Here is a 19,685-nt window from a genome sequence, read left to right as displayed (position 1 = left end):
GAGTCAAGGGTCTGAGGCCAGATTTGAACTCAGGTCCTCCTGAATTCAGGGCTGGTACTCTATCCACTGCGCCACCTAGCTGCCCCGCCAACTCTATTTCTGCTCTGACATACAATGGGAATCAATCTCTCTCTCTCTCTCTCTCTCTCTCTCTCTCTCTCTCTGACCTCCATAGCAGTGGCTATGGGTGTTCTGAGTCTGACTCTGTTTCCTTTTTCTTTCAGGACCGCAGGATAGAGGAGCTCACGCTGTTACTGAGCCAGTACCGAAGAGTCAAGGAGATCATGCTGGGAGGTCACGGTAAGAGAAGAAACACATTCAGTGTTTCTCCCCAAAAGACTTTTTTTTTTCTTTCAAGGCAATGACGGTTAAGTGACTTGCCCAGGGTCACACAGCTAGTAAGTGTCAAGTGTCTGAGACTGGATTTGAACTCAGGTCCTCCTGAATCTAGGGCCAGTGCTTTATTCACTGTGCCATCTAGCTTCCCCCTCCCCAAAAGACTTTCTTTGCCTTCTGATATACCCTCTCCCCCAAGGCCTTTTATTCACTGTGTCAAAACCTAGGGGTGTATTAACAGAAATCACTCAGTCTACCTTCTGGCAAAGATGTCTTTTCAGTGAGTATGGGAAGATAGTTGATTGGAGGGCTAGTGCTTCATAGAATCACAGATTCAGAGCCAGAAGGAACTCTCTCATTTTACAGAAGCTGGGCAACGGGGCCACAGAAAATTTAAAGTGACTTGCTCAGGGTTCCCCAGGTAGTAAATGTCAGAAGCAGGATTTGAACCCAGATCTTCCAGACTCCTAACCACTACATCCACTCTCCCTCCCACGCTGGGAGATATTTTATCCCCCTGTCTAGTTCAAAGCCTGCCATATGTGGTGAGGGAGAACTTCTCAAGCTTTTCACCAGCCGGAGAATGTCTTATGGGAGTGAACAAATCATGAAGCATGGTTTTTTCCCCCTCACATCAGCAATTACAGTGTACTTTCCATGAAGAACCTTCCATACCTGGAATTCCTGTGAGGGAAAAATAGGCCTAGGAGAATTAGGACAATCCCTTTCTTCTGTGTCAGACACTTCAAGTGGCCTAGTAGTGGTTTCCCAATTGTTTAAGTGCCTAAGGTCACACAAGTGTTTATCATCAAAAGGTAGGATTTGAACCCAGGCCCTTTGAATTAAAAGCCAGTGCTCTTTTTACTGTGCCATGCTATATCTTTGTGCCCTACATCAACTGGAGACAACAAGGAGCAGCCCCAAATAAATACAAACTGGAATTTCATTTTATGATAGAGAACATCAGAGTCGGAAGAACTATGGATCCCCTTCAGCCCCATCCCCCATCCCCCATCCTTCCATCAATCAAGAACTGATTGATTAATTAAGAATTTATTAACCTTGTACCAGGCATTGGCAGGGGAATGGGGCTTATGCACCTCATGGCTCATTTGGAAGGTGCCCAGTGGCTTTTGAGGGCTCATAGCACCTCTTAAATTGCATTCACAGGAGCCTGTGTTCTTACTTGTAAGACCTTGGACAATGAGAGTTGTTTTTGTAATTATCTTCACATATGCTGCCCACACACTGATGCAACAGCTCTTTTATTTTTGGTTCCCATGGGCAAAGCCTGTTACAATGTCAGGCAAAGCTCTTGGTGGTTTGCACCCATTACTGTTCTTAAGGATTCTGATGAAACATGGAAGTTTACGAGCTTCTTCTCAGGATGAGACAAGCTTGAGGAAGCTCATGCAATCCCAGAGCCCTTTGGCAGCAGGATTACCCCAGGATAAGGGCAGAGGAGAGTAAACTTGGAAACATTGCCCTGGTTTCCTCATCCACCCACCAGACCCATTGCCCAGTCATGATGCCTCCAGGGCCTGTCTTTGGCACCTCAGAGAGGGTATTCGGTCTGAGAGCTACTGGGGCCTAACTTCCTGTAGTCATAGGTGAACCACATTGTGGACAGCAAGGGTGAGGTTTCTGTGGCTTGAGATGATCTGGGTAAAAGCCAGAGTTTGCGGGGCCCCATCCTGTAAAGTTTCACTTCAGAAGAAAATGTATAAAGCTGTTAGAGTGGAAGAGAATTTCTCTTTAGATCCCCTGGGGAAATCAGTGTAGCAATAGAAAATTAAAATCCACATGTATTAAAGTGTCTGCCCTGTGCTAGACACTGTTGGGGTTACAAATACAAAAATTAAATAATCCTTGCCTCCCAGGAAATTACTGGCTACTGAGGGAGGGGTAGGGAGGAGGGGACAGAGATCAATAAATGAATAATAAATAGAAAACACATACAAAGTAAATAATAATTCAGGGGTGGGTTGATGGCAGATTTTGTTGTTGAGTCACTTTCAATTGTATCCGACTCATCACAACCCCATTTAGAATTTTCATGGCAGAGATACTGGAATAGTTCTCCATTTCCTTCTCAAGCTCATTTTACGGTTGAGGAAACCAAGGCAAACAGGGTTGTCCAGGGTCACACAGCTCTTAAGTGTCTGAGGCCAGAATTGAACTCACGAAGATGAGTTTTCCTGACTCCAGACCCAGCACTTTATCCATGGCAACACCTAGCCCCCCACTGTGGAAGAAGAAAGCCCCCATTGACTAGGTGTTCAGGGCCTCATGTGGGAGACCTAGACTGAGAACTATAGGACCTTTCCATCTGACCTTTGACTGAAACCCCCACAGAACGTGAACTTCATGAGGGCAGGGACTGTCTCAACTTATCTCTTTGCTCTCTGCTCTTAGCAACATGTGTTGTGCCTAGGAAGCCCTTAGCAAATAAATACTTCATTCATTCATTCATTCATCCATCCATCCATCCATCCATCCATTCATCCATCCATCCATCCATCCATCCATTCGCTTGAGCAGAGTCTTGAATGGAAGAGGGGATTCCGAGCAGAGGTGAGGAAGTAGGGCATTTCAGACACAGGGTCAACCTATGCAAAGACTGATGCAGTAGAAGCCCTGAGTTAAAATCCTGTCTCAGATACTTGCTAGGTGTCCTTGGACAAATCACTTAACCTCATTTCCTTAAGTGAGGATGTTGAGGAAAATGAGGATAATATAAATGGCACGATTATTATGCAGGCTCAGGGTGGAATACCTAGGACTGGGAAATCGTATGGAGGTCAGTTCATCTGGAATGTGGAGCCCATGAAGAAAAATCATGTGAAGTCAGTTTGGAACAAAAGCCATATTTGAATGCCAAGCAGGGTGTCTGTCAAGCACTGTACTGAACACCAGAGCTACAAGGAAAAAGCAAAAAGAGCCCACAAGGAGTTTATATTCTAATAGGGGAGACAGTATGTCCATGAATCCTACAAGCTACATGCCGAGAAAATGGAAGGTAACAGAGCGGAAGGCATTAGCAGTCTGTTCTCACTCCTTCTAATTTACTTTTTTTTTTTTTAATTTTTAGTGAGGCAATTGGGGTTAAGTGACTTGCCCAGGGTCACACAGCTAGTAAGTGTTAAGTGTCTGAAGCCGGATTTGAACTCAGGTACTCCTGACTCCAGGGCTGGTGCTCTGTCCACTGCGCCACCTAGCTGCCCCTCTATTTTACTTTTATTCTAGAGAAGGAAAAGCTGCAATCAAATCTCTGCAATGAAGTTACTCTGAATAAAGTTATTTTCCCTTTTTCTTTCCCCTCAGGCTCTTCAGAAAGAATCCTTTCCAGTGGAGAAGAAGAAAAGGAAGGATCTTTCAGGAAGTGGAATATGGTGAACAAATCTCCTGGAGAAACAGTGAAACTGGAGGTATTAGACTTTTTATCTGATTATTTAAACCCAAAGCAGCCCTGGGGGCAGGCCCTGATCTCTGGGCTAGAAGAGAGGGAGGGGTCTGGCCTACCTTTGTAAGGCTACCCAACTCATGCAACCAATTAGTAGCAGGCTAAGTAAATGAACCAGTCTGGAAGCTTAAACAACTCATTTTCATTAAACAGAGCATCCTGGGCTGGTTGGGTTACATAGATTTATCATCTGGAAAGGATTTACAGAGTTTGTTCATTCAGAGGGCCAGCCATGATTCATAAACAGACTTTACCAAGTTGAGGGCCACCAAAGCAGAACCTGAATAAAAATCACAGAGCATAGAATGTTAGAGTAAGAGAGAGAAGAAATGGGGGGTTTTCTAGCCCAATCGTGTTTAAATTTTTTTTTTTCAGTATTTTTCAATAAACAAAAATTCTGTCTTCTCCCTTCCCCAGTTAAAGAACAAACTAGGAATAAATAATCCTTTTAACATTGAATAGTCAAGGGGCCACTAGGTGGCACAGTGGATAAAGCATTGGTCTTGGATTCAGGAGGACCTGAGTTCAAATTCAGCCTCAGCCACTTGACACTTGCTAGCTGTGTGACCCTGGGCAAGTCATTTAACCCTCATTGCCCGGCCAAAAAACAAAACAAAAACAATGAATAGTCAAAACAAATTCCCACCTTAACCATGTCCCCAGAAATAGATGTCTCATTCTGCACGATGCACACATCACCTCTTCCCCATCCCCTTCTCTCTCTCTTTTGGTGAGGCTTGCCCATGGTCACACAGCTAGTAAGTGTCAAGTGTCTGAGGCCAGATTTGAACTCAGGTCCTCCTGACTCTGGGGCTGGTTCTCTATCCACTGCACCACCTAGATGCCCCCTCTTGATAAGGAGATGGTAGTATGTTTCATCGTGGGTCTACGGGAATTGTGCTAAGTCCTATCACTGGTCAGAGTTCTTAAGTATTTCCAAGTTGTTTGTCTTTCAGTTCTGTCATTTTGCAGGTGAGAGAACTTCCCAGAGAGATTAACGTGGCTGCAAAGCCCAGAAAGCTAGAACCTAGGTGTCCCTGACCTCTGATCTAATCTTTCTTCACATTGAGTCTAAAAGAAACTGGGCTGTAGAAAATAGGGCTCTATTCAGTAGATCTCAGTGCCAGAGTGTGTCCAGTAGGGTGCCTGAGACTCTTCTGTGTCCCCTGCAGATGTCTCCAAGATGTATCTCCCCTATCTTGGGGGCTCCTCCCCTGCCTCAGAAAATCCTGGAAACAAGGTAAGAAGACACTGTCTTATGACATTCATTCCCCTCTGCATTGCTCTTTAGACTTGAGGGTCATTCCTTCTGTGTCCCAACCCCTGACAACAAGCTACCCATTGGGCAGCTTGGCGGGTGTATGGGTCCTGAGCTGAGTGAGCTGTTACCTAACTCTAATTGGGCATGGTGTTTCCTTTGACAGTGGAAGCACCCTGGATGCCAGCAATGGTCAGACTTCCCACTGTGAAGAGGATTCTCTGGAAACGCAGAGCAGGTACCAGCCGTGCTTCTCTCTGCCTTCCCCTCAGGCTCAGGGCTTCACTAGATATGGAATCCGATGTGGCTCTAGAAAGGAAGAGAGCAGCTCAAAGGTTAGGGATTCCATTCAGTTCAGCCAATACTTCCAGGTGCTGGAATTTGGCCTTTGCAACTCTGCATCCTTCAGAGAAGGCTTTAGATTGTTGGAGGACATTAGGGTCATTTTTTTTAATGAGTTTTTGATGGGGTAATTGGTCGGGATGTCCATGATCATTCCTCAAATTCCCCCAGGAACTTACACACACATGTGCTTGGGGCAAGGGGGCATTAGCTTCCCTCAGTAACACAGAATGTCAGCAAATACAGAGATGCCCTGGCTTTGGGCCATCTTGTTAAAGGGAGGGCAGAAGCTACCGAAGCAGGTAACCTCAAAGGACAGCATGTGCTTTCCAGATGGACCTCTGGTTATTACAGTCCCTTCCTTCAGCTTTGCACGGCATTTCCTGGAATGAGGTTGGTCTGAATGGATAAATCCTCTGAACTCTGAGCCAAAAAGAAAATAAATTGGTTTAAGTTTAAAACATCTGTGCTGTCCAACTTAGCCCAATTCATCTGCTCTAGTGGTATCATTCTAGCACGTGCATTCTGCGCCCTAGTAATCATTTGCTTTTTGCTTTTTTGTTCCTTAAGGACTCAGGAAAAACTGTCCAGTAGTCTGGAAGACCTGCAAAGTAGCTCTGTGGAAAAGGTTTGCCTGTCATTCAATCAATTGACATTTATTGGTTGCCTATACCATGACCAGCACCATGGTGGGCAATGTTTATGGGTTACAAGAGGAGAAAGACAATCAAGAGAGTAAAAGCTAGCATTTATTTAGGGCTTAGAGTTGTACTGTACATCAGTTGCACTTTACGTCAGTTAATTCAGTTGATCCTCACAGCAACCCTGGCAGAGAGGTGCTATTTTCATCTTCATTCTATAAATGAGGAAACTGAGGCTCAGAGAGGTTCAGTGACTTGCCCAGGGTCACACACCTACTAAGTGGGGGAGACTGGATTCCAACTTAAGTCTTCTCGACTCCAAGCCCCATGCTTTAGAAATAGCCCAGGGAATCAAGTGAAATAATGTATGAAAAGCACTCTTTAAGCTTTGAAAGTCTGCAATGTTTATTTGTACTAGTCATGCAGAACAGCATCCAAGCAAGCACCAAGTTGTATAGTGTCAAGTGTGGGTGCTTTAAGAAGTCTGCAAGAAAAGAGAATTTTAGGGGTCCGCTAGGTGGCACAGTGGATAAAGCATTGGCCCTGGATTCAGGAGGACCTGAGTTCAAATCCAGCCTCAGATACTTGACACTTGCTAGCTGTGTGACCCTGGGAAAGTCACAACCCTCTTTGCCCTGCCCCAAAAAAAGCCAGTTTAGCAGCAGTGTTCAGACTAGGAGAAGAGAGCCAGGGAAGCCCGCTCAGGTAAGCTCCAGTGTGAAATTATGCCAGTCTTTACCAGAGTGTGCTAACTGACTAGAATCAATATTCTTCCAAGGAAGGGAAGCTAAAGACACAATCTATTCTTGTTCCCTCAGCCCTGAAGTGTCAAGAAGAGCAGCACCTGTCCATCTAATTGACCCCTCTGCCAGAGGAAATATCAGCCCTTTCACTTGGGTTTTCTCAGATTTAGAATTAAATATTTCACTCTGCCCTAGCCAAGTAACCATAGACTCAGAATCACAGCTCTGAAATGTACCTTGGAAGTCCTTTATTGTGTCCTTAAATGACTAATTATAAGAGATGTGTTTGTCATTTGGTGTATCCATACACCTACCATAAACTCCCGTTATTGACTGACACAAAGAGAGGGAAAGAGGAAGAGTGGCTTAAACCTTCAGCATCTGTTGCTACCTTCCATGAGTCATTATGGTCTTCCTGTCCAGAGCTCATTGATCATTTTCATTTGGCCACTGAGGATTCATGGTTCCCATTTGTGAACTCACCAGAAAAGACTGATGATTATTATCTTGGGGGTGGGAAAAATAATAGTCTTTTCAGGTATGAAGGGGGGAATGGCCAAGTTAGGACAGTGAGTGAGAGCTCTGTGTATATTTAATACTAACACTTGTCTTGTTGCTTTTTCTCTACCAAATGGAAACTGTCTTCCCTACAACTCCATAGTATGTAGACGGGAAGCCACTCGTGCCTGTTGTAGGACCTGAGGTATATTCACTGTGTTGTCTACTTGTCATTTGCCATAACAGGATGTGGTATTTGCTGGGTACAGTGTCTGCTTTTAGGGGTTTACTTCTCCCCCAGCACAAAGAGGGTGGGCTTTGGGGTTGGGTGTTAGATGGAGGCAAGAAGAAAAAAGAGCTGGTTACCAAACAGTCTAAACCCCAGTACCTTATGTGACTGATTTATCACCTCGGTACACACTCAGACCAATGTGACAGCCCCTGATCCTTTCAGGGTTGATGAATGAGGGGAGTAAATGCTCCTGGCACTGACCATTACTACTGTTACTACCGATAATGATAATGACAGACTTTCTTCTGACAGATGACCAGTTTGTGTTACAAGGAATCATTGTAGAATCATAGATTCAGAGCTGGAAAGTATCATGGACCAGAGGTTATTAGACTGGGGCAGCTAGGTGGCGCAGTGGATAGAGCACCGGCCCTGGAGTCAGGAGTACCTGAATTCAAATCTGGCCTCAGACACTTAACACTTATTAGCTGTGTGACCCTGGGCAAGTCACTTAACCCCAATTGCCTCACTTAAAAAAAAAAACAAACAGGTTATTAGGCTAACACTTTTAGAGAGGAAAAAACCAAGGCCCAGAGATGGAAAATGATTGCTGTTCTTAAGTGAGGAAACCATGGGCCATTTCAGGTCATGCAAGTACCAGAGCTGGGATTCACACCCAGCTTCTGTGATTCCAGAGCCATGGGTCTTCCTATTGCACTGTATTGCCTCAAGTCAACCACTAATGGTATCCTTTCTGCTATACCTTACTGGCACGTTCTAGCCTAGTCTATGGGGAAACACTACCACAGTCAGCCCAGACTTAGAAAGACCTGAATTTAAGTCTCCCATTCTTCATGAAAAGAAAGTCCCTCTTTCCTCTAAATGATTTGAAACTTGATTTCCTAAAATATAGGACATGTGTCTGACCATAATCCCTGGCATTTTCCTCAGCTCCCAGATGAAAGGTCACTGTATCCCTGTGCTTCTGTTACTGTTTTACCATCTAGCTCTTCCTTTTGAGACAAGATTAAGCCCATATTAACAGTGACTTTTCATTATTCCCTTACCTTCTGGGAAATGAATTTATCAACAAGACAAGTTAAGAATTGGTCAGATAATCTACTTTCAGCCCTGAGCTGATATCTTGCCATTAAAATATGTTGTCCTTCGTGCCAGCTTTGTGATCAGTTTTTTTGAATGCATCCTCTGTATTGGGCCAGGCTATAATATATTCTCCCCCCACCCCCACCTCCCCATAAATAAATGACCTGTTGTACTATCCATTTCTAAGTAAAGGCAGTTAGAATGGCTATAAAGAAAAAAAAAAAAAAAGAAGAATGTATTTGGGGGCAGCTAGGTGGTGCAGTAGATAAAGCACAGGTCCCAGATTCAGGAGGAGCTGAGTTCAAATCCGGTCTCAGACACTTGACATTTAGTAGCTCTGTGACCTTGGGCAAGTCACTTAACCCTCATAGTCCTACAAAATATTTTTTTTTAATTGTATTTGTTAAGAACCCTAACTTAAGACATTAGCAAAGACTGCATCCTTGTTACAATAACCTAAACCATATTTCTGTTCTTTCCAAAGGACACCCTTTTCCTAGGAGAAAACAAATACCAAACATTACCAGGGAAACTTCCTGGAACTGCACACAATGGAGACCCTGGAATAGCCATCCCATCCACTTCTCAGACCTCAGGGAGCAGCCTGCCTAGCCTGAGTAAGTCCCTATTGTCTAACCTCTGACCTAAGTGCCCTGGACCTGAATATGCAGGCTTCTGCATATATGTTCTGAGAGGCGTGCCTAACTATTCTGTTGCAGAGCCATATTCTATCCAGGGCAAATTCTTGGCTTTCTCTAACAAATCCACACCTGGCCATCACACAAGCTTGGGAAGGAGCCACAGGGAGAGATCATGTGGTATGAAGCTTAATCTACACTTACACCTAGAGGGCCATAATTAAGGTCAAAGTTAAGTGGCTGTTGTTTAGTGTAATAACAATGAGGAGCAAAGCTGGCATCCCTTTCCGGGTAATGCAGGTGCCAGAGAGCTGGGTGTTTTGGTTTTGGATAAATGTAAAAAAACAGGTGAAAAAACACCCCCCTATATACAGCTAGTTTGGTTGTACAACCACCTATAAAAGTTTCAGCATTGCAGATTAGGGAAGGGGGAGTATAGGGAGCAGGATCTTAATTGTTCCTTTAGGAACCATTGATTCCACCTCCCCGTTTCTCCTCCCTAAACAAAACTCAAGGGTATGTTGTTTTTCATTATTATTTCATTGGAAAAATAGAACTTTCTGATGACTTAAAATAAGCAAGAGGGAGCCTCAGAGGCCATATAATCCAATCCCTTATCTTACACGTGGGGAAACTGAGGCTTGTCCTCATTCATGACAGGCCTTGATAGGTAAACAGAAAGCTGTTTTTAAAGGTCACTGTTGAAAACAGTTGTTCCCATGGATGCCCTGGCCAGAAGTTACTGACCCCTTTTCTTCCTCTGAAACCATAGCTTGCTAATCTTTTTTAGTTAGTTCTGATGATCACTATTATAATCATCATCCCCATTTTACTGATGAGGAAACTGAGACTCAGGACCAATGCTTATCTAGCTTTTTAAGTGTCAGAGTCAGGGTTTGGACCCATATCCCTCCTGATTCTAAGTCTACTATTCTTTCGACTATTATCACACTGTGTGGTGTTTGAAGACCACAAGAATGAAGATTTCTGTCAAAGACGAATTTTTTTCAAGTCCTCCCTATAATCCTCTTATCTTTTGGGGTTAATAGCTCAGAAAGAGGGACTTAAGGATGAAAGGAGCCAAGTAAATGCTCCTGGCACTGACCATTACTACTGTTACTACCGATAATGATAATGACAATAATATGGTGGTGGTGGTGGTGGTGGTGGTGGTGGTGGTGGTGGTGGTGGTGGTGGTGGTGATGATGACGGATGACAACAACAGCATCTTTCACCTGACCCTTTGCAACGCCCTTTATGTCGATTCTCATTTGTTTTTCTGAGACCCCAGTGGGAGTTAGTTAGTATCCTCCTCGCCCTCCAGTTTGTGAGCCATCTTTAGCAGTATCTGTTTTCTAGTCCCATATTGGACTGCTCCCAAGCCTCGTGGTATGGATCTGAGATATGCTCCATTTTCCTTTCTTTCCCCCATGTCTGGGCATCCACATTTAGCCCATCACTTCTTTCCTTTTCCTGCCTCTACCGATGGAACGGGCTGGACAGGCGGGTATATGTGAGGAGTTAAAATCTCCTTAGGAAAAACAGCATCCGAAGCATGGAAAACTGCCCAGAAGCCTGGGTCATGTGATTTAGGAGCCTTTTCTTTGCCTTCCAATGCAGTAGTGACTGGTACGGGCGCCCTAGCACCACATGGGCACTAGCCCCAAGTCCTCCACCAGTTTTGTTCTCTCTCTCTCTCTCTGTTTTATTTTCCTCTCTCGCTCTGTGACACTGTTGTTCATTTCTTTGCTTCCTCATCGCTCTGTTGGGCTGGCCTGGGGTCCCTCTCGCTCCTTCATGTGGCTTTTCTGCTTCTTGGATGGTTGGAGCTCGTGGCCGGAGTGTCAGTGCACCGATATTAGGTACTGTGATCATTCCAGGTGAGGCTGGCAGTGAGAATGGCTTTCCCCTGGCAGCCTGTCCGCTTTCTCCTTTCCCAATGACTCTATTTGGGCTATTCCCAAACTCTTATGCAGCCTAGAGGCATAGGTTGGCCACGCAGTGTTGAGCAATTAGGTCAACTCTCCAGACTAAGCTATGAGATTCTGCGTGTCCATTTGCAAAGTCCTCTATTTCATGCAAAGCCGTGTTTCTGTGAGGTCTTTCCCCCCGAGGCTAGGCATGGTGGTGTATCCCTGTTGATGAGGATGCTGAGACTAGAGGATTGCTTGAGCTTGGGCGTTCTGAGCGTCAATGGGCTAAGTTGATTGGGTGTCCCCACTAAGTGCAACATTGATATGGTGAACCCCCAAGAGCCACCAGGGTGGCTAAGGAGGATAGAATCAGCCTGGGTTGGAAACAGTAAGTCCAAGCTCCCATGCCAGTCAGTAGAGGGATCAAGCCCATGAATAGTCACAGAGTTTCCAACCTCAGTGTGACAGACACCTAGACTTTAAATATAGACACATATATGTGTCTATATGTATGCCTCAATATATACACAGACATATGTGTATAGATATCATTGAGCCAAGGCATGGATGGGCTGATTCCAAAATGCCGTTTAAGAAAACATTTTTCCCCTTTCTCTCCCTCAACTTAGTTTTACTATTTTTCCCTCAGGAGAAACTGAGAGCAATTTGGATAATACTGTCACATCAAATGACCTTTCACCTACTTCTTCTGGAACTGACTCCGGGCCCCAGTCTCCACTAACTCCAGAAATGAAACGGAGTCCCAAAGGCATCAGGAAATTCTGGGGAAAGTAAGTTTGTCTTTGTTGTTGTTGTTGTTGTTTTTGGAGTATAGGGAATCTAAGGGGTGGGGGAAGGGTGTTAGGGAAGTGGAGGGAGGGGTTGTTTTGAATGAGAAAAAGGCCTCCATCCATTAATCTTAGAGCATCATTTGATGGTTCCTTTGGTTTTCTACCCACACAGAATAAGAAGAACTCAATCGGGCAATTTCAACACAGATGCAATAGGAATAGCGGAATTCCGCCGAGGTGGGCTCCGGGCGACTGCAGGACCGAGGCTGTCCAGGACCAGAGACCCCAAAGCTCAGAAGAGGTAACATCCTTCTCAGAATTCGGGTAGCGAGAGCGCTTGGGGAAGGAGAACTTACATGCCTGAAGATTCTAAGAGGAACCATGATTGCCTGTTAGAAACCAGTGTAAAGTCACCAGAGAAATGAGCCATGGGAAACTTTAAGAAGGGAAATTTAGGTGTTTTGTTCATTTAGTCTATAATATGAACTGATTCTTCTTGGCTTTCAAAAAGTGTCTTTAAGGTTTATTTGGGTTTTTTAAAATAGTAAATTAAGGGGACATATTGGCTGTTGCCAGAATTTTAAGGGCCATCATAGGGAAGGAGGATTAGGCTTTTTTCTTTTTGGTTCCAGATCAGGCAAAGAACAAATTGCGTAGGGGCCTACTTTTAGCCTGATGCTCATGAGTGGGACGGGATGGTTGCCCAAGTCCCTGACAACTCTCTGCAGTGTGCTGGGTCCTTCCCTATATTTAACAACTGCAGTGGCACTTTTTTGGTCTCTGACATCTGTCAGCGGCTGGCTGATCTTTCTGTTATACAGAAAAACCGTTTTAACAAGAATCTGTTCCAGGCTCCCCTTGCAATCAAGCACCAGCCCTGACAGGCGTGTCCTCTGTCTTTCAGTGATTCCAACGCTCCTTTTGCCCAGTGGAACACGGAGCAAGTGTGTTCATGGCTGGAGGACTTTGGTCTGGGTCAGTACGTGATCTTTGCCAGGCAGTGGGTGAACTCTGGCCACACACTATTGACGGCTACGCCTCAGGACATGGAAAAGGTGAGGGTAGACCGGGAGGTTGGCCAGCCTTCATCCGCATTACAGGAGCTGCCCTTTTACTAGATTCTAGGACCCCAGCTGTCTTGAACATGCCTGGGGTCTGGCAGGGAGGGAAAAGAGAAACAAGCTAGAAGTCAGGAAGGCATCTGGGGTGCAGTGTCTGCTGAGAAGAGAACCAGAGCCCAAACTAGCATTTCTCATGCTGAAAAATGTCAAATTAGCTTTTATTTTATTCTTTAATATTTTTGTTTGTTTCATTAATTCCCAATCACATGTACAAAAATGTTTAACATTTTAAAAAATTTTGAGTTCCAAATTCTCTCCCTCTTTTTCACCCCTCCCCTACCCCTTGAGAAGGTAAGCAACATAATATTGATTATAAATGTGAAGTCGTACAAAACATGAGCCATCTTGCCAAAGAAAACACAGCAGCCAGGTGGTACAATGGAAGGAGCACCAGGCCCGAAGTCAGGAAGATCTGAGTTCAAATCCAGCCTCCTATACTTAATAAGCTGTGAGTGACCTTAGACAAGTCATTTAACCTCCGTTTGCCTCAGTTCCTCATCTGTAAAATGGGGGCACATCAGAGAAGGAAATAGCAAATCATTTCAGTATCTTTGCCCCAAAAATCCCACGGACAAAGTCCACAAGATCACATGGAGTCAGACACAATTGGACAAAAACAACAAAAAGAAAGCACACACAGAAAGCTTTTGGGTTTTTTTGTTGTTTGGTTTTTTGGTTTTTTAAGTAAGGTGCAGGGGCAGCTAGGTGGCGCAGTAGATAAAGCACTGGCCCTAGATTCAGGAGGACCTGAGTTCAAATCTGGCCTCAGACACTTGACACTTACTAGATGTGTGACCCTCGGTAAGTCACTTAACCCTCATTGCCCTGCCCCACCCCCCCCAAAAAACAGCAAGGTTCAATCTGCTCTCAGAGTTATCAGTTTTCTCTCTAGAGGTAAATAGCATTTTTCATCTTGGGTCCTTTGGGATTGTCTTGGTTCATTAGCCTGATCAGAGCACCTAAGTTTTTCATAGCTGATCATCATTACAGTATTACTGTTACTGTGTACAATGTTCTCCTCACTTCAGTTTGCATCAATTCATAAGAATCTTTCCAGGTCAAATCAACTCTTAAAACAGCTTCAGTTGGGGCAGCTAGGTGGCGCAGTGGATAGAGCACCGGCCCTGGATTCAGGAGAACCTGAGTTCAAATCCGGCCTCAGACACTTTACACACTTACTAGCTGTGTGACCCTTGGCAAATCACTTAACCCTCAGTGCTCTGTCCCAAAAAAAAAAAAGAAAGAAAAGTGAAGGTTTTCTGTACCACCTGGCTATTCTCACTACCTAGTGTTAAAGTGAGTTCTATTCTAAAGAAGGAATAGCTATCAGTGCCCTATAAGTTTCATCCCCCTGGGCCAAGCCTTCAAGACACCCTACCCAAGTTACAACTGTGACAGGACAAGAAACAGCAGCAGCATATGACTTTATCCCTTCAGGTCCTACTGAGCAGTGGCTTGGACCAAGGTTCTACATAATGAGTCGTGCCCCTCCTTCATGGCCTAACCACTGAGACTGCCGACCATCTAACTTAGGACAGATGACCTACCTAAAACTCAACAGCTAATCTTGTCCTTGTCTATTTCAGGAGCTGGGAATTAAGCATCCCCTGCACAGAAAAAAATTGGTTTTGGCCGTGAAGTCAATTAACACAAAGCAGGAAGAGAAGTCTGCACAATTAGACCACATTTGGGTAACCCGTAAGTATAGACCAGCTCAACTTCTCCCTTGCTGAGTTACCTGAGAAGGAAGTAGCATGTTTTCTCTGTCTTTTAGGAGAAAGTCACCTTTTGAGTTATCCCAGTAGGGGAGAAGAAGAAAAGAAAAACATCTTCTGAAAGTCTGATGATTAAATATTGTCATTATTCGAGCCCTAACTCTCAAAATGTGGTCCAACTTTTTGCTTTCCCACCCCCGCCCTGCCAGTGAGCTCTCATTATTTTTAATGGCAGTAATGTAGGAGTTTTGAGGTGTCCCTTTCTTTTTCCTTCCTTAGGGTGGCTTGACGATATTGGTTTGCCTCAATACAAAGACCAGTTCCATGAATCCAGGGTTGATGGGCGGATGCTTCAATACCTAACTGTGGTAAGGGATTGGGATTTGATCAGTTGAACTAAACCAATTTTTATGAAGTGACATCTGTGTGTAAGGGATACAGAGATTTTAAAAAATGTTCCCTCCCCTCAAGGAGCTTACATCTAACTCTGGACTAGGGGGAGGGGGTGGCTGGAGGTGAGAAGGATCAGATGTTATATGAACACTAATAAAAGTGAATACAAAGGGAGAGAACACTGGGAACTCAGGCAGCAGCAGGAAGTGCCTCTCTTGTAGGAGGTCACCTGGGTCGTGTTTCAGAGGATTGTAAGGATTCTCTGAGGCTGAGGTGAGAAGGGAAGGCATTCAGGAACATAAGGCTTCAGACAGAGACTTCACTGACAAGCAGTAGGAGGAAAGAAGAGGGAGAGTCACTCAACGACTTGTATGAGAACGATTCATCTGACTTACTATGTATATGTCCCCATCATAGAATTTTGTGATCGAAAGAAACCTTAGGCACTGTCTGCTACAATTCTTTCATCTTACAGATGAGGAAACGGGCCAAAAGAGGTCAAGTGGGTTTTTTAAAATAGTAATCAATAAATATAAATAAGGTTTGCAGTTAAGTGTTGCATAGTGAATGGAAAGACAACTAGCCTCAGAATCAAGAAAGCCTGGGTCAAGTCTAACTTGGGTCATGTACTGGCTATGTGACCTCAAGCAGGTAATATGTTCTGAGTGCCCTAGGTGACTCTCAAGGCCAAGCATTGAACTGAGGTCTGTGAGCTTGGGAGGAATAAAAAATAAATCTTTATTTTCATTACCCTCTAGCTCAGGTTGACCATCTTGACCCACACGGTTGACCCAGAATGTAAAATTCCTTCTTAGCTGGGGGGGGGCGGGGGGCACGGGGCAGGGCGGTGACCTGTAGTGAGCCATAGTTGCCCTGCCAAGGCAGGGTCCAGAGCACAAAGCAGATCAGGACCCTGCTCTTCAGGAAGACAAGTTGTAAAACAGTTTGCAGATATGCATTGGTAGAGATTGGTTTACCAAGAATTTTCTGCACCAGTGAAATCACAAGTCAAGATTAACAGTAACAGCAGAAATCTTAAAGCACTATTGTCTGGGCCGTGTGTGACATCCTGAGCATACAGCATCGGATATGGAATGGGAGTGAGGGTACAGCGGTGTTCATGAATGAGTAGGAGGGAAGAACAGGAGGCAAATGGTGTGTCTGTTTGCAGAAGCCCTCCTGGTGCTGAGTGAGCCCTTAATCATTGACCTTCCTCTTCCAGAACGACCTTCTCTTCTTAAAAGTCACCAGCCAGCTGCATCATCTCAGCATCAAGTGTGCCATCCATGTGCTACATGTCAACAAATTCAATCCTCATTGCCTACACAGGAGACCCGCAGATGAGGTGAGGGCAGGAAAGTCCTTCTTCCAACTCACAGATGCTGGTATGACAGAGATTTAGCCCCAGTGCAGCAACTAAAAGAACAACCCCCCTGAGCTATCCTTCTTTCCTGCTTAAGTAGGAAGTCAATCCATTGTCGGTCCTCTTGTCCAGTGTCCCCATTTATTGGTGGAGAGAAAGACAAGAAGGTACTTGGGGAGTTCTGCTTCTGGACTCAGCAGAGCTCCCCCACTCACCCAGTCTAGGTTTCCTTGACCCATTCCATCCTTTCTGCCTGGCTGTATGCTATACGCCCACCTCTCTGGGGTCACAGCATGATTTTAAATGAAGGAGAGCATGGTGGGCAAATCCATATTGTGCTGGGACTGGGGGAGATAAATGGGGTGTTGAAAAAAGATCATGAAAAGTTAGGGGAGGGAAAGAAAAGTGGGATAGAGAAAAGAAGAGAGGAAGAGCACAGAGAAAAATAAAGCAATTGAAGGCAGTGTAGTTCAGTGTAGTACAGGAGAAGAGGCAGGGGAGGTGGGTTAAAATCCTGCTTCTGATGCTTACTGCTTTGATGACCCCTCCACCCCAAGTCTTAGTTTCCTCAATTATAAGATCAGGAGGGTGAAGCAGGTGGCTTCTGAGGTCTCTTCCTCCTCATACTATAAGATGAGGGGGGAAAGGAAGAGAAGGAGAGACCCCTGCTCAGGTTTGTACACAGCTTATAGTGCCTTTTTTGTCAGTGGGAGGAGTGATGGGATGGGTACAGCTGCTCCTTCCTCTAGCTTTCCCAACACTCTTTTTTTTTTTTCTTTTTTTTTTTTAGTGAGGCAATTGGGGTTAAGTGACTTGCCCAAGGTCACACAGCTAGTAAGTGTTAAGTGTCTGAGGCCAGATTTGAACTCAGGTACTCCTGACTCCAGGGCCGGTGCTCTATCCACTTCACCACCTAGCTGCACCCCCAACACTCCTAAGGTTGCCAGTTCAAATACCCAGCCAGCATCCTCTCATCAGTGATGGTACTCAGAGTGACCTTATCAGAACAGGTACTACCAATATTAGCCTTTCTCCTTCCTGCCTAAGCAAGGGGATTACTGACTGATGTGGGTACGTTGCTCTTCCAAATAGATATGCCAGTCCCATGGCGAAAGGCCCCATTTGAGTCCCTCAAATACTGTGTGAACAGAGCCTTCCAACCTCATGACTTCATAGGGGGAAAGGGCCTGATCTTAAAGCGTGGTATTGAATAGGAAAAATGTAAAAGTCCTACATCTTTGGGGTCTAAAAATCAAGCAGGGGCAGCTAGGTGGCGCAATGGATAGAGCACCAGCCCTGGAGTCAGGAATACCTGAGTTCAAATCCGACCTCAGACACAGCTATGTGACCCTGGGCAAGTCACTTAACCCCAACTGCCTCACTAAAAAAAAATTTTAAAAAATAAAATAAAAATCAAGCAAATGGGTACAAAATGGCAGAAAGACTAAAAAGGCTCTGTGAGCCTTAGTGGACTGCAAATTTCCCCAAAGCAAGGAAATTTTAGGTTTCAGATAATTCAGACAAGTACAGGAGGGAGTTGAGACTCCTGCTCTGCTCTGCCCTGGTCAGACCCCATTTGGAGTCCAATGTTCAGTTCTGTGCACCTCAAAAATGGAAGGTCATCAGCTAGCAGAGGGCAGGAAAATGGTTGTTCTTACAGTGTTGGTGTTATAGTATAAATTGTTCTGATTTTGCTCATTTCACACAAAGTTCTCCCAGGTTTCTCAAGAATTGTCTCTTTTATAATTTTTCATAACTTAATTATTGTATTTAATCTTTTTTTTTTTTTTTTTTGCACGGGGCAATGAGGGTTAAGTAACTTGCCCAGGGTCACACAGCTAGTGTCAAGTGTTTGAGGCCAGATTTGAACTCAGGTCCTCCTGAATCCAGCGCTGGCGCTTTATCCACTACACCACCTAGCTGCCCCATCTCTTTCAATATGATCATGTTCTATTACATTTGTATACCATCATTTGTTCAGCCATTCCCAATTCGATGGGTATTTCCGTTCCTTTTCAATTAATATTCTTGTCATATTACCTTTTCCTCTTTCATCCCTTTGGGGTATAGACATAGTAATGGTGTCACTGGGTCAAAGGGTATGTATGTGCAGTTTAGTTAATTGGGGTGCTTAGTTCCAAAGTAGATAAGTCAGACTTTATTCTCAGGTCCTTTGATGCTTTCCTATCTGTCCTTAAGCATTCTTTGTTCACTCACCCCTCCAAGGTCTTAAGAAGCATGCAGTTATCCATAGGGTTGGGAAAGAGTTACTGTGAGACTTGGGGATTGATTTTGGCCTGAGGAAATTTAAACTTCAGCCAGACACATGGGCACCCTTCCACACAAACCTGTGCGAAGTGATACGCTCCAGCCCGCAAGAATGAATGTTTGCCATCCTCTCCCACTCACACTCAGAGTCATGTTTTGGGTACAGTATTTTCTGGGCACAACAATATTTAGTGGCAGCTGGTGGCACTGAACCTGAAGTCAACAAGACAAGTCCACATCCCTACCCCAAGGTGTCACACTAGCTGTGTGACTCTGAGCAAGTCACTAATTCTCCATCATCCTCAATTTCCTCAACTGTAAAATGGGGCTGTTAATAGGACCTACCTCCTGGGCTGGTTCAAACGAGATATCTATAAAAAGATCTTAGCGAGGTACCTGACACATACATAGCGAGTGCTGTCTAAATGCTGTTCTCTCCCTCCCCTTCTGCGCAGCTGAGGAGGGACTTGGGCATGGTTTGTTTTCTCTGAGGAGTTTTGTATAGCCACATGCAGCCTCTGCTCCTGTGCACTTGGGGAGTGATGCTCTCCACAAGGAAGCCTCAGCTCTTCCCTCTTCTTCTCCTGACAGAGTAACGTTTCTCCTTCCGAAGTGGTGCAGTGGTCCAACCACCGAGTGATGGAGTGGCTGAGGTCAGTGGACCTGGCCGAATACGCACCAAACCTTCGAGGAAGCGGAGTTCACGGTGGCCTCATAGTGAGTAGCTGCTCATCCTCCCCACCTGCTGCTTCCTCTGAATACTCCCAGTTAAAGGAGCAGAGCTTCAGAGGTGGAAGGTGCCTAGTGGTCACCTAGGCCGATTCCCCTCGTTTTACAGATGGCCCTGAGGGTTTAAGCGACTTGCT

General features: G+C 44.9%; 1 protein-coding gene across 7 annotated transcripts in view; it reads left to right on the top strand.

Annotated features, from left to right (window-relative positions):
• The window catches only part of PPFIBP2 (PPFIA binding protein 2), a 208,386-nt gene that overhangs the window by 179,863 nt on the left and 8,838 nt on the right, over positions 1-19,685 (top strand). For 3 of the 7 annotated variants that reach the window (XM_043971119.1, XM_043971123.1, XM_043971122.1), the window contains 15 exons: positions 225-300; positions 3,661-3,764; positions 4,972-5,039; positions 5,224-5,295; positions 5,970-6,027; positions 7,445-7,486; positions 9,102-9,234; positions 11,085-11,117; positions 11,818-11,959; positions 12,132-12,260; positions 12,864-13,014; positions 14,667-14,778; positions 15,075-15,163; positions 16,411-16,533; positions 19,411-19,536. In XM_043971119.1, the coding sequence (XP_043827054.1) occupies positions 225-300; positions 3,661-3,764; positions 4,972-5,039; positions 5,224-5,295; positions 5,970-6,027; positions 7,445-7,486; positions 9,102-9,234; positions 11,085-11,117; positions 11,818-11,959; positions 12,132-12,260; positions 12,864-13,014; positions 14,667-14,778; positions 15,075-15,163; positions 16,411-16,533; positions 19,411-19,536 (1,458 nt within the window). Of the gene's footprint in view, positions 1-224; positions 301-3,660; positions 3,765-4,971; positions 5,040-5,223; positions 5,296-5,969; positions 6,028-7,444; positions 7,487-9,101; positions 9,235-9,336; positions 9,436-11,084; positions 11,118-11,817; positions 11,960-12,131; positions 12,261-12,863; positions 13,015-14,666; positions 14,779-15,074; positions 15,164-16,410; positions 16,534-19,410; positions 19,537-19,685 lie in introns of all 7 variants that reach the window. The other 4 variants (XM_043971121.1, XM_043971120.1, XM_043971124.1 and 1 more) reach the window with 2 other exon arrangements.

The sequence above is a fragment of the Dromiciops gliroides genome, chromosome 6, assembly GCF_019393635.1.
Source record: "Dromiciops gliroides isolate mDroGli1 chromosome 6, mDroGli1.pri, whole genome shotgun sequence".
Classification (NCBI taxonomy): Eukaryota; Metazoa; Chordata; class Mammalia; order Microbiotheria; family Microbiotheriidae; genus Dromiciops; species Dromiciops gliroides.
Note: the sequence above shows the minus strand (reverse complement) of the source record. Positions and strands in the feature narration are given on the sequence as shown.